The 19,035-nt window shown below is 39.2% G+C and overlaps 1 protein-coding gene across 2 annotated transcripts in view; it reads left to right on the top strand.

Moving 5' to 3' along the window:
- The window catches only part of PPP2R2A (protein phosphatase 2 regulatory subunit Balpha), a 93,806-nt gene that overhangs the window by 66,256 nt on the left and 8,515 nt on the right, over positions 1–19,035 (top strand). For both annotated transcript variants that reach the window (XM_037038698.1, XM_037038700.1), the window contains exons 4-8: positions 7,060–7,225; positions 13,269–13,381; positions 14,144–14,321; positions 16,875–17,039; positions 18,455–18,624. In XM_037038698.1, coding sequence (XP_036894593.1) covers positions 7,060–7,225; positions 13,269–13,381; positions 14,144–14,321; positions 16,875–17,039; positions 18,455–18,624 — 792 coding nt within the window. The remainder of the gene's footprint in view (positions 1–7,059; positions 7,226–13,268; positions 13,382–14,143; positions 14,322–16,874; positions 17,040–18,454; positions 18,625–19,035) is intronic.

Raw genomic sequence — 19,035 nt, 5'->3', positions numbered from 1 at the left:
CGACCCTTTGGTTCTCAGGACAGCGCTCAATCCACTGAACCATAACAGCCAGGCCTAAAATTTTAGAACTTTTAATAAATGAAGTCATACAGTATTTTATATCTGGTCCCTTTGGTCATTATTATGTTTGTGTAGATATAAGTTGCTCACTTTCATTGTTATAAAATGTTCTTTTTATTTCTGTACTGCAGTTAATCCATTGTGCTATAGATTTTGGATGTTTCAGTTTATTCAGTTCATTATTATTAACAATAATGCTTCTATGAACATTCTTAATTTTTTCTTGTTTTCTTTCTTTTGGTGTATATAGACATGCATGGACTTAATGGGTCATGGTGTAGGCATTCAGTTATAGGAGACAGCACAGTAAAAGGGGTTTTGCCCATTTTATTCTCATGGACAATATCTGAAAATTCTGCCTGTTTCTCGTCTTTGCCAATGTATTGTTCTATTGTCACTTATTTATTTTTTTAATATATTTTATTGATTATGCCATTACAGTTGTTCTGATTCCCCCCTTCATTCCCCTCCACCCTGCACACCCCCTCCCCCACCATTCCCCCCCTTTAGTTTATGTCTATGTGTCTCAAGTTCTTTAGATTCTATATTTCCCCTACTATTCTTGCCCTCCCCCCTGTCTATTTTCTAACTACCGTCTATGCTACTTATTTTCTGTACCTTCCTCCCCCCTTCCCCTCCTCCCACTCCCCTGTTGCTAACCCTCCATGTGTTCTTCATTTCTATGGTTCCACTCCTGATCCAGCTGTCCTCTTGGTTTGCTTTTGTTTTAGGTGTGGTTGTTAGTAATTATGAGTTTGCTGTTCTTTCACTTTTCATATTTTTTATCTTCTTTTTCTTAGATAAATCCCTTTAACATTTCATACAATTAAGGGCTTGGTGATGATAAACTCCTTGAATTTGATCTTATCTGAGAAGCACTTTATCTGTCCTTCCATTTTAAATGAAAGCTTTGCTGAATAGAGCAATCTTGGGTGTAGGTCTTTGGATTTCATGACTGGGAATACTTCTTTCCAGCCCCTTCTTGCCTGTAAGGTCTCTTTTGAGAAATCAGCTGACAGTCTGATGGGAACTCCTTTGTAGGTGACTGTCCCCTCATCTCTTGCTGCTTCTAGGATTCTCTCCTTCATTTTGGTCTTGGCTAATGTAATGATGACGTGCCTTGGTGTGTTCCTTCTTGGGTCTAACTTCTTTGGGACTCTCTGAGCTTCCTGGATTTCCTGGAAGTCTATTTCCTTTGCCAGACTGGGGAAGTTCTCCTTTATTATTTGTTCAAATAAGTTGTCCATTTGCTCTTCCTCTTCCCCTTCTGGTATCCCTATAATTCAGATGTTGGAGCGTTTAAAGATATCCTGGAAGTTCCTACGCCTCTCCTCATTTTTTTTGAATTCTTGTTTCTTCCTATTTTTCTGTTTGGTCATTTTTTTCTTCCTTCTGGTCCATTCCATTGATTTGAGTCCCAGCTTCCTTTCCATCACTATTGGTTTCCTTCTCAGCTCAGTAGCCACCATCTGGGGCCAAATGAATCAGTAAGCCCCTCAGCACAGTCTGTTCACTCTCTCTCCAAAGTGGCCTGAATCTGCTTCTCAGCTTGGTTTCCAGTGCATTTCCCTTCCTTTCAATTAGTTTAACCTTCATATGTTCCTCTAATTTGTGACTATAATCAACCAGTTCTCTGAGCATCCTGATCACCAGTGTTTTGAACTGTGCATCTGAAAGGTTCGCTATTTCTTTTTCGTTTAGAGTTATCGGTTTGGGGGCTTTGAGTTCTTCTTGAGCCATGTTTTGGTCTGTTCACACCTGTTACGCATGAGGAGCAGAGCCCTAGGTGTTCACCAGGGCGGGGCAACTCAGTCGCTGGGTTGTGATGCTGTACGTGGGGGAGGGGTCAAAGGGGGGCAACGGTGGTCCCCTCTGCTGCTTCCCACTGCTGGGGCCTCTATGGTCTATCTCACTGCTCGCTCCTTCACTGGTTTATCTTCGTGCATGAATGTGTGTCCGTGGTCAGCCTGCCCCCTTGCCCCCTCACTGGGTCCGCCTGTTGCTACCCCACACCTGGGATCCACCCACGGCTGCCTGCCTGCCTGCCTACCTGGATTGGGAGATATTTCCTGCTGGACCTGTTCCGCTGCTGGCTCTGCCCCTCTTACCAGTCCTGGTGAACGGTTCATTGTTGTTAGGCTTCTGTATAGTTCAGTTTTCTGTGTTTTGGCTGCGTTTTTGTTACTGAAACTTCGTTGACTTTAAACTTGGTTGTGAGAGGAGGCACAGTGTTTCCACCTACACCTCCATCTTGGCAGAACTCCCTATTGTCACTTATTTTAAAATTTCAAGTATTATAGAGGTTGTGAATACATCTTAGTGTGTTTTTAATTTGTACCTTTTTTTAGTGATTTAATTTATTTTTATAGAGATGGGGAGGGAAGAAGCAAGAGAGGGTGAGAAACATCAATGTGTGGTTGCCTCTCACATGTCCCAACTGGGGACCCAGCCCACAACTCAGGCATGTGCCCTGACTGGGAATCGAACCAGTAGCTCTTTGGTTCACAGGCCAACACTTAGTCCACTGAGCTACACCAGCCAGGGCTAATTTGTACTTTGTTAACTCTGAGGTTGAGTTATGTGTTTATTGGACATTTGGAGATCTTTTGTAAAGTATCTACTAAAATGTCTTATGTGTGTTTTCTACTGGATTGGCTATTCTTTTTCTTATGATTTGTGGGAGTTGTTTTTTTTTTACTTTTTGAGTATGAACCCTTTGTCAGTTATATTTATTTGGAGTATCTTCCATTTTATGAGCTGCCTTTTCATTTTTCTGAAAGGCGTATAATTTGACAAATTCAGGTTGTTAATATTAATATAGTACGATACATCAGTGCTTTCCTTAGGTTTATTGCCTTTTCTGTCCTATATAAGAAATGTTCTCTACCCTGTGATTCAGAAGGATATATATTCCCTCTATCTTTTAGATCTGTGCTTTCTAGTATTGTAGTCACTAGCTCTGTGTGTCTGTTGAAATTTTAATTAATGAAAATTAAATAAAAGTTAAAGCTTTTTACTCACAGTAGCCGCATTTCAGGTGCTTAAGTAGCCACTTGACCAGGGGCTGCGCCGTTTTGGACAGCACAGATACAGGCTGTCTATTGGTTCAAGAAGCTGCTTTGGACAGTGTTGTCCCAAAACCTAATTATTGAACGTTTCATATTTACCTGGAACTTGCCTGCAGTCAGTTTACTGGAGTGGTTTGTGGTAATAGGAGTCAGGGTCCATTTTGTCATGCAGAAAATCATCCAGTGGTAAGACCCCCTGGCTCCATCAGCAGTGCCACTTTCATCATAATTCAGAACTGTTTCTGGGCTCTGCTACATTGGGATTCTTGTCAGTCCGTGTATGAGTACCACCCTGTCTGCATTACTTTGCTTTAAAGTGACATAATATCCTGTATATGTTCATGGGGTCTTTTTGCATCTCTGTGGCAACGTGTAATTTCGTTTTTGTGTGCTGTATTTTCAGTGTATGTGAAGAAGCCTGTGTCTCATCTCGTTGTGTCGTAGTTTTGTCAATAAGAGCTGTGTTTTCAAGACTCTTCTGTTTTGCTGTATGTGCAGCTCACCCGCCCCTTCTAATTTCTGCACCATACTCCATTTACCAGGTTAATTCCAACCTCTTCTTAAACCATACCAGCACCATTGGTTTGTTCATTCTTTTTGCTGGAATTTTTGTGCACTTAGAAAACGTTTTTTGAATGCCTGTTACAATGCCAGACAGTACTGCAGGAGGGGTTGGGTATAAAAGCACTTCTACATTTATTGTAGAAAATTTCACATAGAGTGTGTGGTTAAGAAAGTAGGCTCTCAGGGAAAATGGAAAGAGCTATGCAAGAAAATCTAAACGTGATGTATTTTATAATATCTCAATGTGTCATAATTCTCTGGTTGTAAGAGAATTTTTTTCTTTTTAATTCTCACCTAAGTACTTTTTTAAAAATATTTATTTATTTATCTTTAGATGGGAAGGAGGGAGGGAGAGAAACATCAATGTATGGTTGCCTTTTGTGCATCCCCTGCTGGTAGTTAGCCTGCAAGGAACCGGCATGCAACCCAGGCATGTGCCCTGACTGGGAATCGAACCGCGATCGTCTGTTTCGTAGGCCCGTGCTCAATCCTCTGAGCTATGCCAGCCAGGGCTTACCTGTTTATTGATTTTAGAGAAAGAGAGAGAGAAACATCAGTTACCCAACCAGAGATCGAACCATAGCCTTTTGCCGCATGAGAGAATGCTCTAGTCACCTGAGTCACTAGGCCAGGGCTGTAGAAGAGTTTTTAGAATAAAAACAAAATAGTTTTTTTTTTACTTTGATGCATTCTTGTTCAAGTGGCACTATGTTGTGAACATGGAATTACGTTTCCTTTTCTTAATATTTGCTCACTGTACTTACTAGTTCATGCTGAGAACAAGACTGGATGATCATTATAATGTAAACATCCCTCTCCAAAGCCTACTGCTGGCTGGGGTTCAGCTCTCTGCAGTCCCTTGAGTCTCTTATCACTCACACATCTGTTTTATGGCCTCTTCCTTTTGTGACTGCTGCTGTCGTCTCTGCAGTCATTGTTCTTGTCATTTTGTCTTTTGAGGTCCTTCACTGATGCAGATCCTAGCTGGCAGGATCCGTGTACGTTGTGGTGGCTATGAGCAAATACACAGGGACTACCGAAGTCCTCTGGAGAAAAGGGACGGCACAACCCTGACCCCTGCCTGGACAGGCCTTTATTGTTTTTCTGGGTACATTACATCGAGGATGCTCCTCATTTACTATGCACAGGTTCACATTAGGTGGTTACCTTTTACAGATAACAGAGGAGAAGATGTTGCTAATTACATCAAAGAGGGGTATTTGCAAATGTTAAGGGGAAAGTGGTTGGACTCATTACACTCCATACATCGAAGGTTTAGCTCAAACTTTAGGAAACTGCAGTAAGCCCTTGCTACCTCAATCCACGGTGAGGGAGTTTCAGCAAAAGGAAGCCTCATAGCAGCCTAGGTACAATGCAGGCCTGATTCCCCATGGGAGAACCTATCCATGGGTGTGGATCCTGTGTGCTGGACCTCAGTCCCCACTGGCCTTTCCGAGTGGGGGCTAGGCTACATTTCCCATGCCATGTGAAACAGCTCCCTATACTTCACTGAGACTCCACTGGAGTCTCAGGAAAAATGGAGTCTCAGGAGAGAGTAGATGTTAATATATGAGCCCAGCCTGGCATTTCTAACCTTCAGACATAACTTTCTTCTTATGTGATAGATTTTTTTTTCTGTTGCAAAGAAACTACTTCTTGCCCTCTATTGAAACTGCCGAACACCTCCATGATTTGGTTTTGGATCATGTTTAGATAGGTGTAGTTACACTTTATTCTTTAGGATTATTTTCTTTTTCTCTTTTAGGAAATATTTTCATACGTTTGTGCTTTTCTTTAGTTATCAAATAAAGCATGACCTGTGTGGACCAAGATTTTTAATATAGAATGATGTGTGCTTGTCCTTGGCTCTTTGTATTGCATATCTGAATTATATGGACCTTTATGTCTGCTTTTGACTAAAGTTTCAGGTACCTACGTTACTTCGAGGTAGACAGTCTGTGTCATTAAATCTGTATCTCTAGGTAGAACCCAACGTACATGGTGCTATGTAGTCTCTTGCTAAGTTCAAAACACAGCATGTTAAAATTTTAGTTGCTATTTATAGTAATTTTCTTGGAGAGTAAACATGACAAACATTTTGAGACTGAGTTATTTTAGGTGGAAGATTTTTGGAATTTCTCCTGAAGTGGTATTAGTGTATATATGTTTAACGAATAGGATTGTCTAATTTGGTATAAGACTATGGTAATGAGACAGAGGTTCTTTTTTGACTTTTTTACCCCTGTTTGGTGGTGTGCTCTGCCTTTTCAACATTTGGCAACCCTCTTCAGTAATGACTGATACTGCCAGAGAGGGTCCAAATATGAGGGTAACCGTGAACGATCAATCAGGTAAGCTGCTGGAAAACACAACCCAAGTCACACTTTTAAGATGATGATTTAATAAAGTTTTCTTTTATATGGAGAATAATATGTTAAACATTTTATTTGATAATTTACTTTTGTTTAAAATGGTTGACAATAATATCTTATGTTTCAACACTTTTTTCATGGGTTGTTTTGTAAACTAGACTTTGAATATTTTTGACAAAAAGATTTTTAATAACGTGATGATAGGTTAAAAGATGAAATTCTGAACATGGTTAGAATTCTCACTTTTGCTAGGGTATCAGTGTTAACTAACGTTCACAAGTAGCCTCTTTATCCAGCCGCTTAACCTGTGTTCATGCTCACTGGTAGTAAGTGAGATAAATCATCGGTGTGTGCCAGGCTCAGGAGAAGGCTGGTTGCAGGACAGTGAGCAGGTGTTGAGAGGGCTGTGGGGTGAGGTTGGCCAGGTCGTGCTGAATGTGGACTTCATGAGTAACAGAGCTCTGTAACTGTCGTCTTGGTAGGGGTGAGTCAGATGGGGCCATTACATATATGAGATTTCTCATCTTACAGAGTTTCTGAACCTCAAGGCAGGCAGCAGAAATAGCACTGAGGAGGACAATATATCATTAAATAACTGAGAACTTGAGCCTAAAGAGAAAGAAGGTGTGCCTCAGCCAACAGTTTCTGACAAGTTCTTCTCATTTAATCTTTGCATTTTAGATGAGCACTCTTGTTAGGATTCCCAGGTCTTTTTATCAGTAGGAGCCTATGCTGTTCAAAATACAATGGTAAATTAGTAATTAAATTGATCCATATTTCAATGTCACTTTGCCTAATAAATTTGGCTTATCATTAGGCTTTACTATTTAGCTTTTCCTTTTTTTCCCCTTTGAATGTTTAAACAACCACAACATAATTGTGTATATAATACAGGTAATGAATTAATCGGAACTTGCAAGATCTGTTTGAACTGGTTACATTTTACTATTTTGAAATATTTCTCAGCTGTCCAAATATTTTTGTTTTCATTTTAGAACAAAATCCAGTCTCATAGCAGAGGAGAATATAATGTTTACAGCACCTTTCAGAGCCATGAACCAGAGTTTGACTACTTGAAAAGTTTAGAAATAGAAGAAAAGATCAACAAAATTAGGTGGTTACCCCAGAAAAATGCTGCTCAGTTTTTATTGTCTACCAATGGTAAGTGTAATTTTTTTTCCATGTATACGCATTCTGTAGGACACATCACCCTTTTCAAAAAGAAATAGTTGTTAAGAGAGCTCTGCAAATAGTAATTTGGAAATACTTCTTTCCCACATGGAACATAAACTCTTCTTTTTTTTGTCCTTCTTTATTCTCATTTAGTGTTTAAATTCTGTGAGAGATTTTTCAAATGTTGGTTTTCCTTTAGCACACATCAGCTTGTAGTGAAAAGAACAGGCTGCTACTACTGCCCTTGGGTCTTGCTCTGTTCCTGCCACTTCTTGGCTTAGCCTCAGACTGCTTACTAACCACCAGGTCAGACTTACCTCCTTTGCAAAGTGGAGATAGTAATGTAATAACCCCTAGAGTACATAATATATGCTTAGTAACTGTTAGTCTCCTTTCTTCTTCCCTTTTAAGTGTGCCAAAACTCTCCAAAGAATATTTCAAGCTAAAAACTGAAACTACTCTGTCAAAATATGGCCTCCATTCAAGGATACTCTCTAGAATAGCACTTTTCTTACTTGATCCTTGTCATCAGACTGGATTTGACACAGCTGCCTTCTTCTCAACAAGCCTCATGGCTGGAAAAGGGGTTTTCCTTACATTATTTTGTTTTCTCAAGAAAAGTGTTTAAGTGAGGGTTAGAATTGTGTGACGACTTTACCAGAATTTAAACTTCTTAATGACAGGTTAAGAATTTTTTCTTAAGAGTTTTTGTTGTTACTGCTCTTAATTTTACCCCCTATTTAAGTTGCTATTACCTGGTTTATCTTTAGGGGGCTGCAGGGTGAAGAGAGTCATTAGAGTGACTGAGAGATACCCCCAGGTTCTGGGGAGTCACAGTCTGTAAAAATGCAGATAACTTGTGTAAGAGGCTGGCACGAGAATTGGGGGAAACCTCTCTTATTTTCTCATGTCTTCACTGTTCTTAAAAGCAGGCTTTCAACACTTGGATCTTACCATTCTTGACCATTCATAGACCATGAACTCGGGTGGAAATATTTAGTTTACCCTTGATCCATTTTAGATGCCATCACCCTCTGTATCTAGTTCTTCGAAGTGCATTTGGCAAAACAATGCCGCTCTCTGACACCACAGATGAGCTTCCTCCCACACCCTTTTTTATCATCAAGGGCTCCCTCACCAACCCATTACACTTTTGCTCTCCCTCTTTTTATGTAAGCTCTGCATTCCCCTCTTTTATTATTCAAAGAGAAAGGAAGAAATAATGACTTAAAGCCTGTAGCTTTGACAATGTCATAAATAGAGCTGATTACTTGTGTAGGCTTCTAATACTGGTTCGGTTTTAATTTATATGGTTAACTATTTCAAATAGCATTTCAGATATTGTTTTTTTCTTTGATATCAAATAATACACATTTTTACTATTTATATTGTTTCTACCTTTGGAATTAAATATCCAGAGGATGTGTGTTGCACAGTTCATGTATTGAAATACTTGCTTTTGATAATTTGCTAGTTCACTTCTTTAAAATCTTTTAAAGATTTTATTTATTTATCTATCTTTAGAGGGGAAGGAGAGAGGGAGAGAAACATCAATGTATGGTTGCCTTTTTGTGCGTCCCCTGCTGGGAGTTGGCCTGCAGGGAACTGGCCTACAACCCAGGCATGTGCCCTGACTGGGAATTGAACCGTGATCCTCTGGTTTGCAGGCCCGTGCTCAATCCACTGAGCTACACCAGCCAGGGCTTGCTAGTTCACTTCTTAGTGGTGAAATTATTATGCTTTTTTATAAAGGGGGATTTTTAACCTAGAGGCTGAAATAGAATAGTGGAATAAAGATCTACATACCCATCACCCAGCTTCAACAATTCTTAATTCATAGCCAGTTCTCTTTTCTCAGACCCTTCTCCTTCCCCTCCTTCTCAGTCATATTTGAAAGCAAATTCCCTTTCAGTTTGTTTATGGATTAAATCTTAAAAAGCTTTCAATTCCCAGCTTATGTTCATGTGTCTTCCTTGCTGGCTTCCTTGTGCTTATCTGTGGCTTAAAATAAGCAAGGCACTGTACCACTAGGTGAGCCTTTCTAGACTAAACTGCACAAAGGCTCACTGTGAATGCAGACCCTGGGAATGCCAGGGGTGAGAGTGGGGTGTGAATCTGTGTAGTATAGTACTTTTCTATAGACAGAATCAACACTGTGTCCCAAATAGGCTACTATGTAAATTTGAAAAATCATTGATTAATAATAAGTTGTTTTATTTTTTTTTTAATTTTTTAAAATATTTTATTTATTTATCTTTAGAGAGGAAGGGAAGGAGAGAAGGAGAGAAATAACAGTATATGGTTGCCTCTTGTGAGTTTCCCTCTGCTGGGAACTGGCCTGCAACCCAGGCATGAGCCCTGACTGGGAATTGAACTGCGGTCGTGTGGTTCGCAGGCCTGTGCTCAATCCACTGAGCTACACCAGCCAGGAATAATAATAAGTTATTTTAAAGAGCACTGCACAGTGCATTGTAGGTTTTTGTCTATATTGTTACTGTTGTTAATGAATACTAAATCCAACACAGGTGTTAGAGGGCTGCTTTATTTTTGTGTGCAGATGTGGAGTGTGGAAGGGTAGAACAGGAGTGGGAGTTGTACAGACTGCCATGCCTGGGCGTGGTAGGGTAAGAAAGGGGGATGGGAGACACAGCACTTGAGCTGTATCTGAAAACATGACTCTTTAAAAAGAGAAAGCAATTATGGGAAAATCTGAGTAATATCTTTTTATTAGTGTGTATCATTTTCTCTGTGAAGTATAGAGTAATAATATTTCCTCCTCCCAGATGTGTGACGAGTGGGTCTTCATACTTGCGGGGCTAGATTCCTGTGGAAGAACAGTAGAAAATTGGACCAAACATTTCAATTTTGATTCACCAAAACTAAACTCATTTCCACACTTGAGTTGGCTTTACATGATTGTTTTTACTTAAATAATTTTATAGTCATCTCATACAACTTTAGTTCATTTAATGTATCTTCAAGTGATTTTATTCTCTTTATCTTAACTTCTTTTGCCTTTCTCTGAGTTTTCCTCTAGTCCACATTGCAAAAAGGTCCGCCTGTAACTTGTTGACCATAGATGGGTCTTGAATATATGAGTAATACAAAATTCACTCATAAATAGGTTGCTTTTTAACAGCTTGTTAATAAGAAGCTATTTGGAGCTTATATAAAACAGAGGAAACATGGTAGGATGGTTTTACCTGTCCCGTCCCTCAGCCTGCAGCCAGAGGTACACATGGACTTCTGGACTTACTGAGCACTTCTTTAGTTACTAGAGTTGACAGTTTAGGGAATCACCACGATGCAGAAGTTTTAATTTTTTGGAAGTAACAGACGTCCTTGCACATCTTATAGTTCCCTTCACAGAAAAGCTGTGTGTCAGCCCTCTCACCTTGCTTGCTTGTTTATGGAGGTTGGTCCTGTGTCACCACCTGTGGGCCAGAGACTCCAGATTTAAAGGTCACTTCCTTAGAGCATATGGATGAAAAAATTTTCTTTAAATTTTATGTCATATTTGTTAAAACATTTTATTTCCAGCCTGCCTTGTCCCCAAGCACTGGGCTGAAATTTCTGTGTAGTATTTCTGTGTCCTGTGTTAATGCTATTAAAAAAATTTTTTTGTTTGTGTCTTAAAATATTTACCATTTTCTCACAATTCTAAAAGTACTTTCTGTTAATACTATTAGGAAAAACAAATTTCATATCACTTGAAAGTTTGATAAGTGTATTGTGATTTCTTTATCTGGATCTTTAATAAGGTTGATGAATTTGGACAAGCCAGGCCATAAAACAATTATGGGAATTGGGTGGGAGGCAGGGGGAGTTCTAATCATCTTTAGTAGATAATTTCTCCTAAAATACAGAATTTAGGCTTGACTCATTTATATTACAGATTTGGGGGTAAAATATTCTAGAGTATATAATTTAATTTATCTAAATACATAAATTAGCACACAGAAATACATAAATAGCACACAGAAAACCCATCACTAAACTTTAAGATAACTAGAAACTTGATTCCATAGGGTTTAAATGAAACACCGGATGACAAATCAGTAGGGTTGACTGTTCCTTCTGTCTAGACTTCATCTTTGCAGAGGGCGTCCACAGGGGCAGCTGACAGAGAGAGGTGGCCAGGCCAGTATGTGTCTTTATATACTACTTAAAATTATATTATGCCCATTTGCTTGTGAATGACCATTAAGAATGTGATATTTTTATATGAGTGCAATTTTAAGATAACACAAAGTATTAAGTGAATATGGGCGAGTCCGTAGTGGTATAAATCATTGATTGAACAAGTAAGTGGGGGAGAAGAGACTCTTCTTATAGGTGAATCACAACTAATAAGTGGATGGATACTGCTTACTACAGGGAAGGTAACTTAATCCTCCCTTTAAGGGTGGAGTGTACTTAGTGACACTTCCAAAAAACGATGTCATAAGGGGAGCATAGTGACTGCAGTGGAGAAACCTGGCACACACTGCCTTAACCAAGTGATCAGAGCGAAGAAGTCCTGTCCACACTGTGCATCCCCTCACTTTACCTCTGGTGCCCTTTCTAAAAAAACCCATGATTCCAGTCTGGTCATGAGAAAGCAGCAAACTTGAGGGACATCCTACAAATTATCTCACCCCTATTCTCAGAACTTCAAGGTGATGAAAAAATAAGGGAAGTCTGAGAAATTGTTCAAGTGATAAGAGACTGAGACTTGACAACTAAGTAAAGTGTTGTTTGGATCCTGGATGGAATCCTAAAACAGAAAAGGGAAGTTAGAAAGCCTGCTGGAATCTGAGCAAAGTCTGGAATTTAGTTAATAGTAATGTACAACATTAATTTCTTAGTTTTAACAAATATACCAGGTTGCATAAGATTTTGACATCAGAAGAAACTGGGTGAAGGGTATATGACAACCTTGCTGTCTTTGTAACTTCTCTGTGATTCAACATCATTCCAAAATAAATTTTATTTTTTAAAATAGCATTTTATGTATTCTCAATATGTAAGAATTTTGTCTTGAAGGACTTGGGGATGTGTACTTTTTTTTTTTAACCTCACCTGAGGATATGGTTACTGACCTGAAAGAGAGAAGCATCGAAGTGAGATGTATGTGCCCCGAGCAGGGTAGAATCCGAACCTAGATGTGTTCCCTGACTGGTGATTAAACCCGCAATCTTCTGATGCAAGGAATAACCCTCCAACCAACTGAGCCACCTGGCCAAGGCAGGGACCTATGCTTGTAATCTGTCAATTTTTTTCCAGTTCTTACTAGCTACTTATGAATCTCTAATACAATGGGGAAATAACAGATTTAAACAGAGGAATCCAGACCTGTGAAGTAATCTGTGGACTCTGGTAGGATCTGCTAGAAAGTATGGCACCAAGAGAGAGAGATTCCGTACCATTTGTATTCTAAATAGTAATTAGGCTGTATAAAACTATTTTGTTGTTTGTTCTCTCTTAAAAATTAAATATTAGCCCTGGCTGGTGTGGCTCAGTGGATTGAATGCTGGCCTGTGAACCAAAGAGTTGCTGGTTCAATTCCCAGTCAGGGCACATGCCTGGGTTCCAGGCCAGGTCCCCAGTAGGGAGCGCATGAGAGGTAACCACACATTGATGTTTCTCTCCCTCTTTCTCCCTTCCTCTCTATTAAAAATAAAAATCTTTTAAAATTAAATACTAAGATTATGTATGTATGTATGTGTTTACATACATATAAATTTTTCTCCTGGCTTTATTTAGTTTTAAAGGACAAGGGCCTGGCTATGACTTGATTTTAATATCAAATGGAATTTTATGAGTTCTGTTAACATAAAGTATAATTTCTGTACTGTGTTTCTGTTTATGGGTTTTTTTATTTACCTGGTAATGAGATTTTTTATTTTTATTTTTTGAGTCATATAAGGGATTTTTATTCTTGGGATCTTTTTAGGTGAAATATGAAATTTCATGTTTAAATATACAATAAAGTGTTTTTCTTCCACCAGTTTTAGTGTTTTTTTCAGAACTTACTTTATTGTCTCCCCAGATAAAACAATAAAATTATGGAAAATCAGTGAAAGAGACAAAAGACCAGAAGGGTATAACTTGAAAGAGGAAGATGGAAGGTACAGAGATCCTACTACAGTCACTACACTACGAGTAAGTATGAATGGTGTTCTGTGTTCATCTTACATATTCTATACCCTGAGCGGAGCTTAAAGAGGAATCATTACAGTCTGCCCCGCATATCAATAGTTCTGTAGATAGGAGAGGAAAACCCCTATGTTAGACAGACCCTGGCCTACATAGCAGTCTCAGCTGTGACGGGGGGCAGACTCGAGACTCAACACAAAACTGCTCCACACTGGTCCACGTGCTCTCTTGCTCTCGTGGTTTGACTATCAACTAATACAAGCTTAACTTTCAAGATTAATTTTCTTCTGAAATTGAAAAAGTAGAAGTGGACCAAATTTTATTGCAGCTAAAAAAAACCACCGAGAATTACACACTCTGGGCTGATTCCTTTTTAGCCACTTTAATTTAAACTATAAACATTAGGAGCTTTATAAGTCTTCCAAGCAAAAGATTGGAACTAGGAAGAACTGTAAATTTTAATAGTATTGCTATCTATAAAAGAAGATAAATTATTCAAGTTATTTATTTTTGTTTTCAGTTGAGCCTCAGGATCAACATAAGTTACTTTTAAAACCTAAATCTGTATAATATTATATTGTTTTATATTCCCTCAAAAATTGTAGAAATGAAGTGTTTTAAAGCTTCAGGACTGGGGGTGGGCAGGACAGGGAATATAAAACAGAAAACTGTACTTGAATAAGAATTAAATTTTTTAAAAAAAGCTTCAGGACTATTGTAAGCAAAGAACATTTTGTAATGACTGTTTTTCATGTGTCTTATTGACAGGTGCCAGTCTTTAGGCCCATGGATCTAATGGTTGAGGCCAGTCCACGGAGAATATTTGCCAATGCTCATACATATCACATCAACTCGATTTCTATTAATAGTGATTATGAAACATATTTATCTGCAGATGATTTGCGGATTAATCTTTGGCATCTGGAAATTACCGACAGGAGTTTTAGTATCCATTTGATTTTTTTTCTCTTTTTGGTGGTATAAAGTCAATAGAAATATTTATTATCCAAACCCCATTTTCATTGTTTATATTGTCCTGAAAATTTTCTGTGCATATATAAGTACATGGCATATAAACTTACGTACCTGGCGCACGCGCACGCTATATACAAGTGACAAGCCCTCTTTTGTTGTTTGGTTAGCATGCCTGTTAAATTGAGTAAATGAGCATTTTTTTCCATATTTATACTCTTTTCTAATTTGTTAGATTTGCATTATTTATTTTTTAAATAGATTTTATTGATTATGCTTTTACAGTTGTCCCATTTTCCCTTCACCCTCTCCCACCCACATTCCCCCCTTTAGTGCATGTCTGTGTGTCATATTTATAAGTACTTTAGCTTTTACATTTCCCATACTATTCTTAACCCTCCCCCTATTTTCTACCTACCTTCTATGCTACTTATTCTCTGTACCTTACCCCCCACTGGAGGGTTGATAACCCTCCATGTGATCTCCAGTTCTTTGGTTCTGTTCCTGTTCTAGTTGTTGGCTTTGTTTTTGTTTTAGGTGTGATTGTTAATAATTGTGAGTTTGCTGTCATTTTACTGTTCCTATTTTTTATCTTTTTTTAAAAATAAGTCCCTTTAACATTTCATATCATAAGGGCTTGGTGATGATGAACTCCTTGAACTTGACCTTATGTGAGAAGCACTTTGTCTGCCCTTCCATTCTAAATGATAGCTTTGCTGGATAAAGCAATCTTGGCTGTAGGTCCTTGCCTTTCATGACTTGGAATACTTCTTTCCAGCCCCTTCTTGCCTGTAAGGTCTCTTTTGAGAAATCCGCTGACAGTCTGATGGGTACTCCTTTGTAGGTGACTGTCCCCTTATCTCTTGCTGCTTCTAGAATTCTTTTCATTTTAATCTTGGTTAATGTAATGATGATGTGCCTTGGTGTGTTCCTCCTTGGGTCCAATTTGTTTGGGACCCTCTGAGCTTCCTGGACTTCTTGGCAGTCTATTTCCTTTGCCAGCTTGGGGAAGTTCTCCTTTATTATTTGTTCAAATAAGTTTTCCACTGGTGGCTGTTTCTTTTCCCCTTTTGGTACCCCTATAATTCAGATGTTGGAACATTTAAAGATGTCTTAGAAGTTCCTAAGCCTCTCCTCATTTTTTTTTTTAATTCTTGTTTCTTCCTTCTTTTCTGTTTGGTTGTTGCTTTCTTCCTTCTGGTCCAGTTCATTGATTTGAGTCCCAGTTTCCTTCCCGTTGCTATTTGTTCCCTGTGTATTTTCCTTCATTTCACTTAGTGTAGCTTTCTTTTTTTTTTTTTTTTTTTTGTCTAATTTATGACCACAATCAACCAATTCAGTGAGCATCTTGATCACCAGTGTTTTTGAACTGTGCACCTAATAGGTTGGCTATGTCTTCATCACGTAGTTGTATTTTTTTCTGGAACTTTGATCTGTTATTTCATTTGGACTAATTTTTTTGGTCACAAGGCACCTGTTATGTAGTGAGGGGCAGAGCTTTAGGTGTTCACCAGGGTAGGGCAGCCCACGTGGCTGTGTTGTGACACTGTATGTGGGGGAGGCATCAGAGAGGAAACAGTGGCGCTTGCTCTGCTCTCTGCCGGATTTCAGTCCCCTCCCCCACTGCCCCCAAGCAAACTGGGCCCTTCTAGTGCTGATTCCCCGGTGGGTGAGCTTGTGTACATTCTGGGACCCCGTGGGTCTCTCCAACGAACTCTCCTTTGAGGCTGGGAGTCTCTCCTGGTGCCTCAACCTCCACACAGGTGTTTTCGGTTGGTGTTTTGAGGCTTTATTTCCCCACGCTGGGATCCTGGCTTGCGAGGTCTGTCTTGCTCCCAGGTTTCACCTGGTTTATCTGCACGAGAATGTGGGACTGCCCGGTATTCTGCACCCTGTTCCACAATCCACCGCCTCGCCTGGCCACCCTATTCTGCCCCTCCTACTGGTCTGGATAGATGTACCTACTTTAACTCCTTGGTTGTCGGACTTCCATACAGTTCAGTTTCCTGTCAGTTCTGGTTGTTTTTTTTTGTTTGTTTTTAAATTGTTGTCCTTTTGGATGTTCGAGGAGGCACAGTGTGTCTACCTATGCCTCCATCTTGGCCGGAAGTTCTTGCATATTTTTATTAAGTAAATTAGCTCCATTTGTTGTGGTACAAATAGTTTTCTTCTTTTTGCTCCCCTTAAAGATTTCGTTTTGCTGCGTTTGGAATGTACACTAGGTTTTCTTAATAGTTAGGAAGACGAACTTACCAGTCAGTTCTTTGTTGTTACTGGTTTTAAGATTGTATTTTATTTTAGGTAGAGGGGAAGGGAGGGAGAAAGACAGGGACAGAAACATCAGTGTGTGGTTGCCTCTCATGTGCCCAAGCATTAAAGGTTTTGATCCCCCTGGAATTGTGTAAGGACTAGATTGCAATTCAGAGTACTTGTACTTCAGACTACGAATGAATTTCAGATTTGAGAAATGTACAATTACATTTGCCCTTTTTTCTAAGTGGAAATTCCTTAATAAAATGTTATCCAGATATTGTGGATATCAAGCCTGCCAACATGGAAGAGCTGACAGAGGTGATCACAGCAGCAGAGTTCCACCCAAACAGCTGTAACACGTTTGTGTACAGCAGCAGCAAAGGAACGATCCGGCTATGTGACATGAGGGCGTCTGCCCTCTGTGATAGACATTCTAAATGTAAGTTACCTGCATCTTTTTACAAATGATGACATTTCCCTTTGTCTGACGTTCACTTCATATGTTTACTAGTGTTAATTAAATGTGTCTGCCCAGGGCCTCCTGGACCTTTGGTAAGCTGCTGACTATCCATGTGGCTTCATGGGTTATTCTACTGGAAGAGCATAGAAGGCTTTCTCAGGGGCAAGTTTGCAGATGCCCAGTGGGTGGAGGGAGGTAGAAAGAGATGCATATTGCTAGATAGATAGATAGATAGATAGATAGATAGATAGATAGATAGATAGATATTTTTATTTAAATTCTTACCCAAGGACTTGCTTACTGATTTGGGGGTGAGGGGGCAGAGATATAAAGAAGAACATCAATTGGTTGCCTTCCATGTGTACCCTGACCAGGGATTGAACGCACAATTTTTTGGTGTATGGGATGACACTTCAGCCAACTGAATCACTTGGCTAAGACCAGTGGATGTATGTTTAACAGAATACTGCTCCTTAGGAACTTGGGGTGAGGCTCCCCAGTCCTGTATTCACATAGAACAGTTTGTTTTCCCTTTCCCCTTCTTTCCTTTCTTCCTATTTTGAGCTTTTTAGGAATATTTCTTCTGAGAAGAGGTTTCCTTGGCTTTAAAAAGAACTTTGCAGAGCACTGGATTAAATTAAGGAGTTGAATTATTATTCATGTTCTTGAATATTTTTAAAATTTATGAAACTTGGTACATACCTGTTACCAAAATAATTTTACCTGGCCGTTAAATAAAGAAAATGCTGGTGTGGATTTGAAGGGTAAGGATGGTGTTTCTCCTGTGGTGCTAGCACAGGCAGTGGCGGTGAGGTGTGCACAGAACTTGCACACCTGGTGCACCAAAGGCAGGGGTCCCTGAGCAAGTCTAGTTCTGCCAAATTAGTCGTGGGACACTGACGTATAAATGCATTTCTGTCTTTCATTTGTGTTCATACTGTTCTCTTAAACTTTCAGGGAGTCCTGGCTGGGTGGCTCAGTTGATTGGAGTGTTGTCCTGTACACCAAAAGGTTGCAGGTTCGGTCCCATCAGGGTGCATACAAGAGGCAGTCGATTGATGTTTGTCTCTCACATCAATGTTTCTCTCTGTCTCTCTCTTTCTCTCCAGCCCGACCCCAAACATTTCCTCGGGTGAAGATCGTTGTTTTTTTGTTTTGTTTTGTTTTGTTTTAATTAGATTAAACTTTGGAAAAAGAAAAAAAAGAAACTTTCAGGAAGCTATCTTAAAGCCAGAGAGATCTTTTTCAGATTTTTTCACAGTTGTCATTTTTAGCTGCCTCCTAGGAAACTTGTGAACTGTTTCAGCAAATGCTTTGTGCAAGCCAAAATATTATATAAATTGCCCTTTTAAAATTTCCCCTCTTTTTCATTTTTATTTTTTGCTTGTTTTTAGTGTTTGAAGAACCTGAAGATCCCAGTAACAGATCTTTTTTTTCTGAAATCATCTCCTCTATTTCTGATGTAAAATTCAGCCATAGTGGTCGATATATGATGACTAGAGACTATTTGTCAGTCAAAATTTGGGACTTAAATATGGAAAACAGGCCTGTGGAAACATATCAGGTATTTGCACTACTTTCGATAATCATGTACCCTGTTTACATTTAAATGTTTATAGAGAAGGATTTTGGATTATGTGTTAATACAGTGTTTGTTCACAATTAGACTTTTTTCCTTCAGAGGTCCATGATTATTTTGCTTTTCTTTATGTTAAATTTATATATAGTTTTATAGGTTATATTGTGATTTTGCAGCTGAAGTGTAATTTTGCTACTGATTTGATTCAATATGGGCGACTTGTTTTTCCCTGCTTCTGTCTACATTTAAAGTGAGAAGAGTGCTCTTCGATGGCCTGGTCAGTGGGGTGTGGGTTGGGGAGAGTGGCCAGTCCTAGGAGAGAGGTGTGCAATAGTAGTCGAACTAGAGATTAACTTTGGTATACCAGATTAAAGGGATTGCTGTCCTGCCTTTTGG

This window comes from Sturnira hondurensis, unplaced genomic scaffold (assembly GCF_014824575.4).
Source record: "Sturnira hondurensis isolate 20B ecotype Veracruz unplaced genomic scaffold, ASM1482457v3 Scaffold0024805, whole genome shotgun sequence".
Classification (NCBI taxonomy): Eukaryota; Metazoa; Chordata; class Mammalia; order Chiroptera; family Phyllostomidae; genus Sturnira; species Sturnira hondurensis.
The sequence above is the reverse complement of the archived record's forward strand: the minus strand, read 5'-3'. Positions and strand labels throughout refer to the sequence as shown.